Here is a 12,099-nt window from a genome sequence, read left to right as displayed (position 1 = left end):
AGTTGACCTAATAAATTTGACGTTTCATTTTGACATAAATTTTTTCGCTGAAAAACCACTAGTTGTTTTTTCACTCAGCTGGTTGTTTTTTCACTCTGCTCGGTGTTTTTTCACTATAAATCAATTTGATTGGTCCAAATTTGAAAAATGCTGCAATTTGATTGGTTAAAAATTTTCGAGTTGGATTGTCTTAAAAAAAAATCAGGTTACTATGGAAAACAATCCTACACGAAGTATTTATTACACATTCTGTCACATTATTTTTTGTTCTGCTCTTCAGAAAGTATTGCTATTACGTTTAGGATTGATTTCCATTGTAACCTGATTTTTTTTGGAGAAAAAATTTCCACTAATGCTATTTTATTAATTTATTTTCGCGGTTACTGTTAAATTCATTCTAAAATGTGGCATATCATTAGATTCAGAAAAATAATCTCTTTCATAATGGGTATAAAAAAATATACCAAGCTATTTGAAAAAACAAAGTTGACTATCGTCTGACCTTGAATGACTTTCCAAAAAAAGTCTATGTTGTGCTTATAGCGCTTTGAAAGTGATTTATTTTAGTTTTTGTTTTATTTAAATTGAGCCATAAATAACGGAGATATGGCTTGCGGCGTTTTTTAGGACGCACCCTGTATATAGACGTGTAGTTATTTTGAGAAGAAAAGCTTTAAAAAAGACAGAAATTGGGAGCCAATATGACTTTACAGTCAATTAGTTTTAATATTAATTCGAGTTAAAGAAATTTATTTTGTAAAACGTGCCAACTGAATTTTATCTTTTTTTTGTAATGACAGATGTACAACAAGTAAATTTATTTCAGTTTAATTCCTGCGACAAATGCAAAAACACAAAAAAAGAACAAATGTGATGATTTTTATTGGTCTACTATCTAAATATTTATCGCCGATCATTGTCGAACAAATGAACCTATTGATAAATTGTATTCACTGTTATATTTAAGGAAGTGAAAAAATCATCAAGGTGGATCTCTATGTTTACACTTACTGTGTTTAACACAATAACGTTCTTTGCGTTTTTATAACAATAATAACAATATATGTATTTATTGTCCTATGACCACTACACGTGGTACAGAGAGTGTCAACAACTTACATAAATATGTACGCACGCACAATGATATTTGATATTTAACGTATAATATTTATTTAACATACAAACAAAAAGTTCAATATATTTTTCTGAAATGAGTAATGATGAAACATCTGTTAGGAAAAGTTTTGAATAACTCAATACAACCGTATGTTATTTGCATCTATTCATTACTATTTTAAGACATTTTAGTTAGTTTTTCTTTATAGATCTCAACCCATTTGCTCTTGTCAGTTGGTTACACAAGAATATCTAATAATATCTAAAGATTGTTGATAAATGTGTGTCAAAAAAGATTGCCAAACCCACGTTTGGCGGATATATTATGGTTTTACGTGAATTTACTTACTTACATGCTTTGCGTTAAAACTGCACTGTTGAAAGTGCGTTCCGCAGCGAGCAGTTTTCAAACGAACACTATGTTGCCTTCGTCGCCGAAAACATTAGTGAAAAAGTTATATTTAGACTGGTTGTTGATTTTCTACTAAATTGGATGAAGGCCAATTTTTTATGTTTATCTATTGGACCTGGAAAAATTTGTCATCTGACGGAGATGCTTTGGAGAATTTAAATATAATAACGTGCGTGCAACTTATGTAATTATAAAATTTAACGGTTAGTATTTAATTCAAATTTGATTGCAGTTAAAAAAATACAGCTGTTAAACAAGCTACTTCCTCACAACAATTTTATCTGTGAAGTATGTTTATAATTCTTGTCATTTGTCAGTTGTCATCTCTTATCTGGCTTCCTCGTAACACTCTAAAATTACAAAAAATTGACAATTAAATGTGGAAGTGTGTAGTTCTGCCTCAATACCATTTATCTCAAAACGGGACCACTTAAAAGTCCTACTTCATCTGAAAAAATACATGATTTTTGATCAACTTACTACATATGTATTTTAATTCGCATAACCGGTTTTTATTTTATTTGTTCTTGATCTTTATCGTTTTTCTTCGTTGTTTTTTAAAGGTCAGAAGTTATACATTTATAAAAATATTAATAATGCACTGAAAATAATATTTAATTTATGATGGCTAGATGCGTGATCTAAAAAAATAACCCGGTATAATATGTATATTCTTTTATCCTCTAATGCATAGTAACGAGTGTCGAAGTTGGCGTTGAGGAGTCGATTGTGAACACACCACCGGATTACAACTCTGATAAGCTGTTTAAATCTAACCTCACTTTTTGCGTTGTTTGTGTTTTTATGTTTTTAATATGCAATTTGAAAAATCAGTGTTTTTAAGTCGAGTGGTTCATTCACAATCGACTCTTCAACGCCAAATTTTAAAAAACACCCTTTATAGTATGTACCTATTTTCAAGAAAATATTAATAAGGTAAACAAACCACTACAAATTTACTTATAATTGTTCAAAAAATATATTTTTAATAGTTCCTACAGTCCAAATTACAAAACAACAATATTGGAAATAAGTGTTTTTACCTCACTTTCAATGCAAAAATAACTAATTGTAAGATACCTACTATTTGCAGCTAATTTTCCTGAATTGGACCCTGAACTCATAGTAGCCCAATTCAAATATTTTTACGCTATAAATATATTTGTACAGAGTGATTCACATTTTACCGCCCACACGATAAACCTTATTAAAAAATTAGTAAAAATTACGGAACGTTAGGGTTAAATTCCCTTGATATAAGGCTTCAAATGTGTGTAATCAATTTTTCCGTATCACTTCATTCATAGCCATAAAATTTAAAAAATCGATTTTGAGCAAAAAAAATTTTTTTTCGTACACGCTCATTCACAATTAATTCAAAGAACACATTTATGAAATTCGTATCAAAAGAAAATTATTTCAATTTTAACACTATCAGCGAAAAATGACCAAGATTTACAACTACAGTGTCATAAATAAATACCTCATTGTTGGTAAACAACCAACAAACATTTCCATTTACTACAAAAACCGGTGATGTTTTCATTATTTCAGTGATACCAAATTTTGCCTAAATGTTTGAAAGGACTCTCAGTGAAAAAATATTTACCTGTTTCATTAAAAAAAAATTGAAACTTTTACAGAATATTCTATAGCGATACACAATCGTTCTTGAATTTTTTGGGAATTTTAAATCGATTATAAGTGGGTGATTTCGATCAAGCGGTAAAACTTGAATCACCCTGTACATACATATAGATGATCATATTATACATAAATGGATACAGAAGTAGATCTTTAGTTACACCCAGTATATTCACGTTCCAAGAAATCAAAGCATCCTTGATCACTTTTTTTACCAAAACGCGATAAACACCATAAACACGCCAGAATAAATATCAATTAACTCTAATCAACCTGTTGGAATCATCGCATTCTAATCACATTATCAACAGTCATAATGCACCGATCATTCCACAGGCTGTCAAATTAACTGAGCCATTGTCGACTCAAACAAATGAGCGTCAGTGTCAGACAAAATATGGGGCTCAGTCCAGCAGGTGTCTGCACAGTCGCCGCATTACAGGCCTCTGTAAAGCACTGACAGGTGGTTTCCATTTTGAAATCGGTGTCGCTGACTTGACAGTTGGTGCGGTTATCCTTGTTCAGGTACCAGCCGCAAGTCCTCGTGATTCTGGTGAACTGCGGCGCATCCAGGACGGTCTGGACCACTTTCCTGCAGAACATCTGATAGTCGTCGCGCTGTTCGCATTTGTGCAGGAAAGGACTGTGCGTGTCGTTGACGGGGATGTCGGCGCACTCGGGGTTGACGAAGGAGTTACACTGGAAGCAGCGGATGCCCAGAGCTGAAACGAGATATAATAAATTAATTTTGTTGTAGTTTAATATTGTTTTCTATTCAGGTTAACTACTAGAATAGACCTAGTCAGATTTCTTCTATCTTCCTTTTCTGAAAAGCAGAAGCACGAAACGAAAGACATGGAAAGAGAGAAAATAAATTAAAACAGATCCCCAAAAAAATAACTGAAAGTCAAAATGACTGAATACCTATCTATTTTAACAGTAAAAAACCCATTTTTGAGGTAACTGTTGCTTACAATTACAGTAAACGCCTGTAAACTTTGACGAAATCGAAAACTCGTTTTCTAAGTTAACAACAGCACATCGTTGACGTTTCTTTGACATTTCCGCGAAAAATCTGCTTACCAGTGGCGTCGGGTTTGACAATAAAGCTGGTAAATTACCAATTCATCCGAATGTAAAATGTTGCCCTTGTTTATTTTATAAATACGTTGAAGGCTTATTTGCATAGGATTCCGCTACGACATGACCGATAATTTGCAACGCCTGCTCTGATTTGTTTTCTTTTTGATGGCTTTGTACAGCTAAACTTGAATTTCACAAGAGCAGATAACGGATGAAATAATCGAGCATTTGGAAACCAGGAGTTTGACGTTTCTGATTATTTTAATTTTATAGTTTTACAGCTCGACCCTTCAGAGTCACATAAAAATCCGATATAAGTAGTTTCCTCAAAGATATAGTGCGATTATGGATTTGTTTTTTAAAGTAGTTTACAACGGCTTAATCACGATCTGCTGTAAAAAAAGCAGTAAACCAATAAATACGAACCTGGATTTGTTTGCTGCCAACGATGACAAGGGCTTAGTAGGAGATGGTTTTATGATTTTCTGCTGTGAATAAATGTGAGCAAAAAGTAAGCAGTTAAACATCAATTAAGCCATAATTGCACTATGTCTTTGGGAGAAGTTTCTAGCAATTGATCTAAAAAATCTAAATACGTATCACTAATGTCTTGATACCATAGAGACATTTTTAAATCCAGATTAGAAATAATTTCCGATCATTTTCGATTTTTAACGCTGAAAAACAAGTATTTTTAAAAAAGAATATTTTTCCATTTTTACCAAACTTTAAAGAGAAAAATCGTAGCACTATTTATCAGTTTTTTTTTTTAATATTTTTTTAAGTTTTGTCCTTTTAAGATAGTATACGATCTTTTATTGATATCTCTGGTACTGTTCATAAAAAACAAATACAAATCCAAAAAATTGTATCTATTTGGCAGATTTAGGGGTGGAAAATAAAAGCAATTAATTATGATTTTTTTTGAGTGGTGGGCAAGAAGACAATCATTTTGGAAAAAAATGTTTGTTTATTTATTGTTGGAAATTTTTATATACAATTTGTTATAAACATTTTTATAATAAATATTTAATACGTATCACATATGTAATATATTTTTGATTTTTGCATATTCAAAGAACATTTGATATACCGGCTGTATTATGAAAAATCTTTGATGCTGTAACTTCTTTATTTTTCATACGATTGATGTGTCAAACAAAATCGTTTTAAATGGGTTACAATTTGAATAGATCCAATATTTGTTCTTGAGTTCTGTTTTTGACACATGATAGTCAAATTTTTTTTTCAAATTGCACTTTAACTTTTTTTGCTCAGTTTTATAGAGATTTTTATTTTGAATAACCACTCTCATGCATAGAAACAAAAAGAAAAAATTAAAAAATAATGTATTTTTTTTAAATCAAGCAGTCACATTAAACAGTAATAAAAGTGCATTCTAATTTTGTAAAGTGACTAAGAGAGCTATGGACATTCAAGACAATGTCTATTTGACTCCGACCGATAACAGAGATGATTTAGTAAGAGTATGTAAACAAATACCACCAGAATTTTTTTTATTAAACGTTGCAATGGGCGTCAGTGGAAGGTGTCGAATGTACCTTACAGACCTTTCACAATGACGTTAACGTTACGTCGATGTTAACGTTAGATCTAATTACATGTATTTTGGTATTTTTTTTAGATTATTTCCCTTGGCTAATGTTAGAATGTAACGTTAAGAATCCAGAACATTTCTGGCTATAACGCCAACGCTAACAATATCATGTAACATTAACTTTCATCATAACGCCATTGTGAACGGTCTACACTGAAATACATGTAATTTTGAATTTTTAGATCTAACGTTAACATTAACGTTTTAACATCGACGTAACGTTAACGCTATTGTGAATGAGCCTTTAGAGAGAATGGAGGTAATTTCGAACATTTGCTATAGTAAAGATACGGTTACTTGATTTTTGGAAATTCAATGTTTTTTATTAAAACAAATTTTTGATTTTTTATTTTAATATTTGTGTATTTAGAACATAAACATCTATCAGAATAAAGATACAGTGCAACTTAAAAAAACAAAGTTAGCTGCTATAAATATTTACCAAACTTACGTAATACATAATAATAATAAATTAATATACTTCTGTTGATAAGGACTACACACAATAGTACAATATTTACGTTTTGACCTTATTAAATTATGAAACAGCAACTTAATTGTGTGAAGTCTTGCCTGTTTCTAACTATAATACCTACTTATGGTTTTCTTGAGTTATTGACAGTAAGTATTCTAAATATAAAGAACAAGAGTCAAAATGTTGTTCATCATTGCACCTAAATCATAAATCTCCAGGGGTACACCACGATAAACACGATTTAAATTTAATTTATTATTACGAGACCAAGAAATGAACAGATCAATATTATGTTATAGTAATAAATAATAGACATAAGTGTTAATTAGCTTAGCAAAGTTGAAAGTTTTACAATTTAAACTGTCTATAACATAATTAAAATGTAATACAAAAGGAACTAGACCTACGTTTGAACCCTGGCAACTCTTCAATTTTTAGACAGTACTGAAAAAATGACACCGCTGTAGTTTAGAGAGTCCTCTTTGCGTTATATCTATTATTATTATAAATAACTTAAACAGATTGTGGAACAAAATTTAGAAATTAAATATTAAAAAAGCAAAATAGAATTATTTGTTTCTTACTAAATTTTATTTCTTATAAAATACTATGTACCTACATAGTTAAGTTTTTTATAGTCATTATCATAATCCACCGAATTCTCTCTAATTATTACACACAAGATAAAATCGAATCAACTGCCTAGACAACCATAAAAATGACATTGGACCACAGGATATGTATTATTTTTTAAACCGATCATAAAATATCTTGTAATTTTATTAAATTTTGGTTTTAAGTTTTATTCGAGAGGAAACAGTTTCAGGAATTGAAAATAATGATATCAATTAAGCTGATGGAATTATGAAATTGATTACATAAAATATGTAAGTATTAGGATGTTGCACAATTTTAGCCGAATTTATTGTCTGTATACGTCAATTAACTAATTTATAATCTATAATAAATTGTTAGCTAGACATTAATTTAATAAACTTTAATTTTGAAAAAACTTAATGAGTTAAGTCAATGTATAAAACAATAAAATTTTGATCATGTATTTAAAAAATATAGGAAACTTCCACCGTTACCACTTGTCAGTCATAAATTCTCAAAATACTTTTTGTATTACAAATTTTGATTATTTCTATTTCTTGGAATGAACATTTTTTAACTCTGAAACATAAATACAGGGTTATTCACGATATTTCTGAATTTGTTTTTGCCGCATTATACACATTGCAACAATATCTTGATTTCAACTATTGAAAATAATTATAACTGAATCCACGATGGCTCTTAGTCCTGTCTCTTTGACGTTAAAGCAAAAAATCTTTGCCAATTCGAAAAATTTGTTTTTACAATTACGACGAAAAGACTGATATGCTCCCATTTATGGAGAGCGTGGAAAGAATTCTGTCGCCGCTGCGGATGTTTAGAAGCCGATGGTAGACACGTTTTACATTATTACATTAACTTAATTTGTAAATTTATTTGTTGAATTTTGATTAAATACAGGTTATCTGCCAATCTGACATTTCTAACAAATCTATCCAATTTACTATGATTTCTAATTTAAAAGAAATAACAAATTAAATTTAGTAATTACTGCCATTGGTATTGTTGGTTGCGGCAAAATAAAAATTCAGAAATACCCCTCTCGTGAATAACCTGTAAGTATATAACTATTATTATTTTAGTGCCGATTCACCGAAGTTCAAATGTGGATTTTGTTACTATGACAATTATTGTCACTATTATTATCTAGTTAATACCAGCTTAGATTCATAGGACATATTAACTAAATAATACAAGATGATTCATTTCATGAGTACCTACATAATTATAAGCCTAACAAAATGCAATGTGATGCAACCAACAATACAGGTCCATCATAATTTTTTAGTTTTGGTTTGTCTTTTGATTATTCCACATATTGATTTTGATTAAATTTGACAAATGACGGGCCTGTCGACTATGTTGTATAAAATTAAAATTGTATACAGGATTATTCACGTAAAATGACGACCCTGACCAGTACAATTTATAAAGCTATCCTAATGCACATAAAACATAGATATGGTTTGTTTTTTAATCAAAGAACCACGACCTGTTGATTTAGGTTTGCGATAATAAAATTTTACTAAATTTAGGGAATTTAATGATATCTATTGGCTATACCAGCCAACGCCTGTCATTAGTGTCATTTTTTATGTCTTTGAAAGTAGGTATGCAAACTCGCATTTAAAATTTGTGTTATTAAAAATGCCTCGCAAAGTGAGACATTTATTAAACTCTCAAATTAGTTGTTATTACTTGTTATTTACTTTATTAACATGCTGCGCTACTAGTATTTCTACGTAACCTAAGTTTTTTATGATGAGATTTGTCACCCTATATCAAAGGTGTACAATGTTGCCAGCTCTATTTTGGGTGTAAATTGCGGTGTTAGTGGTTCTTTGATAAAAAACACAGACTACGGGCCAGTTTATAGAAAGAGAATTAGATACCTATTTAATTTGAATTAAATTTTAATGGGTGATTAACCCACAAATTCAAAACTTCGATTGGTTCAATCTGATCACGTGTTCAGTTAATTCCACATTTGATTACGATTAACTTAATTTCGCTTCTGTAAACTAGCCCTAAAGCTTTTAACGTCAGCCTAATGAATGTCAAGTTCTGACAAACAAATACCTCTCTCAACAAAGTATGATTTAATAACAACAATAACCAATTAAAATCACAAATGTAATGGGTAAGTAGGATCATGTCGATTCTGTCATCGTTCGAAAACCTTTTGAAATACATACTAAATATGTATGAACAAAAAATACAATGACAGATATACCTTTCAAACTAATAAAATACCTTCTTGGATTGGGTTGCATTTTTACCTGATTAGGCTCGTCATCTTATGTGAATAACCCTGTATATTTTTTACATAATAGGTGCAAATGTAATGTTGGCTGCATCACAAATTTCGTTAAGCGCATTATTATTCGTGAATCACCCTGTAGATTCATGGGACATTGCATCGAGGTGATCAACTGATCACTAATCATCATGACAGTAGTTGACTAATAAATCAATTTTTATTACTAATTACGTAGCATCAAGAAATTTTATTTAAAAAAAATAGTAATATGTGTATGAAACTACTGTGACGTTTAAAAAATGTATGAATAGATAAGTAGGTATCTATGGTATTCAAAGCTGACTTAAAACGTTTTATTTTTCACTTTATTATAATTGCATGATAACTCCTACGATACGAAATACGTAAACATGTCCATAACAACCGGGAAATAATAACAGGGCGTAATAAGAATAAGCGGGCGTAATGAATTCATAACACCCTCATCAATTCATAATTGCAAAGATGCCATTTTTTTTTTAAAGAACACGTATAGTGAAAAATAAAATCTTGTATGCACCACGGCCAGGGCGTTACCGAATGATTACGCCCATCGAACGATATCGATCTCTCGGGCTAAAGCCCTCTAGCTGGATTCATCGTTCTCCGGGCGTAATCATCGTTGTAACGCCCTTGGTGCATAAATAACTATTGTGAATCATCAGGTGCAGACAGAAATTACAAAATATTAAAGAAATAATTAAGTGTTGTCATGTTTTTTTTTCAACAAAGAAAATTTTGACATTCTTGTTTAAACAATAAATGTTTGTCAAAGTTTATTATGCTATTCAACATACAGATAATACGGTGCGATCAATTAAAAAATAAATCGAGTCGGCGTGTTACCTATGGCAACCCATGCTATAGCATAGGCTCCAAAGCAAACTCGATTTATTTTTTAAATGATCGCTGGGTATTTACTAAAACTTATAAAATCTATAAACACGTTGCTTTAAAATATGGTTTGAAATTTAAAAAAAAACAGCTTTCAACTTTTATTTTTTAGATCTTCAACGTCATCGACGCTTTGAATAATATGTAAATGAAACAAATTTAGAGAGGAAATTCTTGTAACTTTTGAATTCGTCCAGAAAATTTAGCAATTTTCAAAACGACTCAAGTCGGATTGTTTGCGAAATCCGCGATAATATTCGACTTCCCAAACCTCTCGACTTGTTTACACCACACACTTGAACGTTGTGGCATTTGAAACAATTATTGGAATTCTTCGATAACCATGGAACAATCGTCGCCAAAATTCTGGGTCACACCTTTGTCTGCGCCGCATTCCACCGATAAAGCAATCGTAAAATTCGCAAATTGGGTAATTCACTTGTTGCTCACCATCAACAAATCTCGATAAAAACAATTCTAAAAAATTACTCACCTGGACTGATCAAACCGAGGACCGCAACTAGCACAGTTATGTAACAAATGTTGTCGAGACTCATTATTGCGCTCGTTAGTGTTACACCTGGACACCAAGAGCTGCGATTGTTAGACGACAATTACTGTGACGCCACAGAAGCCAAGATAACACAAAATTAAGCAAATATGCGGAATCCGCGCCTAGCCCTCAGCAACACGGGGCTGGTCCCAACAGCGAACGCGTCTTGCCCAGGACCTCCGGCGGTACTCGGCGACGGCACGCGATCCACCATAAATAAGACGAAACAATTTTCCGGATATTTCTTGCCGAATCTGGATCTGGCAATTTTTCTCGCCGATTTTTCGACAATAAGCGCTCACCCGGCGACTACCCCGCACGTATCGACCACCAGATGGACAAACATGGGCGCGGGTCGTGACGTCGAAGAAGGGGTTGGTTGCGGCCGTCTCCGCCGGAAAACCCCATCTCTCGAGGCAGTGTTAAATTTTTTGTGCAAACTGCAGGAAGCGGCAGAACGCACCAGTTGAGTGTGGTTCGAACGGACCGAGTCTCGTTTGATTATCGTAATTGTGTTACTTATAATATTGGTAATGGCACGATTAAGACGAGGAGTGTGGTCCGATGGGAAGCTGGACACGAGGCTGGTACCAGCGACCTGGACGCACTTCCTTAATTCAAAAAGGACAAGTGCGAGGTCGAAGCGAAGATGAGATTCGACAAGAGGAAAACTTGTAGAAAATGGGTCAGTACCTAATTGATTGTGTGCGACCTTGATAAGACAGGGAGAACCGCATTCGATAAGATTTTTTAAAAATATTTGCTGATCCACGACTTTTGATAAGTCTTTGCGCTTGATAACCGAGTCGGAGAGACAAAGAGGCGCAACTGGTGTTAACTGGAGATCCACCGTATCGAGACTTTCTGAAACTAGATTATCTACAAATTATATCTTTTACGTTAATAACCTCACAGAAAAAATTACCACACTATTATTGTTATCATTATCATTATTATGACCGATTTAAATGAACAGACTTTCCGTCTATACCTAATGCTCGATTATGTTGTTTTTTTCTTATTTGCTGTTTTAACAAAGATCTCAATGCATACATTTTGAATGCGTTAATAAGGTATTAACACATCCGAAATCTAGGAACTTTTTTTCAGTTGGTTACACACATTGCCGGCAGCAAATTGACTGTGATATTCTCTGCTATTTACCCTATTTCTGGATAATTTATCTTTAATTGCAATTTTACTTCCGAAAAATGACAATTAATTATATCAGTCTAGAGTCAAGTTTAAATTTTAATTTAAATATAGTCGTTTTCAATGACATCCGTGCTGTCAGTGTCATTTTTAATATGTTGTTGCAGATTGTACATACACATTCATAACCAGTATTCAGAGTATAAGAAAATCCTAGTTAAAAAAATGTCAAACA

The 12,099-nt window shown here is 32.0% G+C and overlaps 1 protein-coding gene across 1 annotated transcript; it reads right to left on the bottom strand.

Annotated features, from left to right (window-relative positions):
* Positions 1-2,483: 2,483 nt before the first annotated feature.
* LOC138139466 (uncharacterized) lies at positions 2,484-11,097 on the bottom strand. The gene is made up of 2 exons (XM_069059754.1): positions 10,653-11,097; positions 2,484-3,894 (listed from the first exon to the last, which is right to left on the bottom strand). Exons 1-2 carry the CDS (start codon positions 10,714-10,716, stop codon positions 3,518-3,520), a joined length of 441 nt encoding a protein of 146 aa, XP_068915855.1. The 5' UTR covers positions 10,717-11,097; the 3' UTR covers positions 2,484-3,517.
* Positions 11,098-12,099: the final 1,002 nt, after the last annotated feature.

This window comes from Tenebrio molitor, chromosome 9 (assembly GCF_963966145.1).
Source record: "Tenebrio molitor chromosome 9, icTenMoli1.1, whole genome shotgun sequence".
NCBI classification, from domain to species: Eukaryota; Metazoa; Arthropoda; class Insecta; order Coleoptera; family Tenebrionidae; genus Tenebrio; species Tenebrio molitor.
The sequence above is the reverse complement of the archived record's forward strand: the minus strand, read 5'-3'. Positions and strand labels throughout refer to the sequence as shown.

What these genes read in the sequence shown, in the direction of transcription:
- LOC138139466 (XM_069059754.1), bottom strand. Translation starts at nt 10,716, where the DNA reads ATGAGTCTCGACAACATTTGTTACATAACTGTGCTAGTTGCGGTCCTC. An exon ending in CCTCGGTTTGATCAGTCCAG is followed by an intron (nt 3,895 to 10,652) that starts GTGAGTAATTTT and finishes ATCTCGTTTCAG; the next exon opens with CTCTGGGCATCCGCTGCTTC.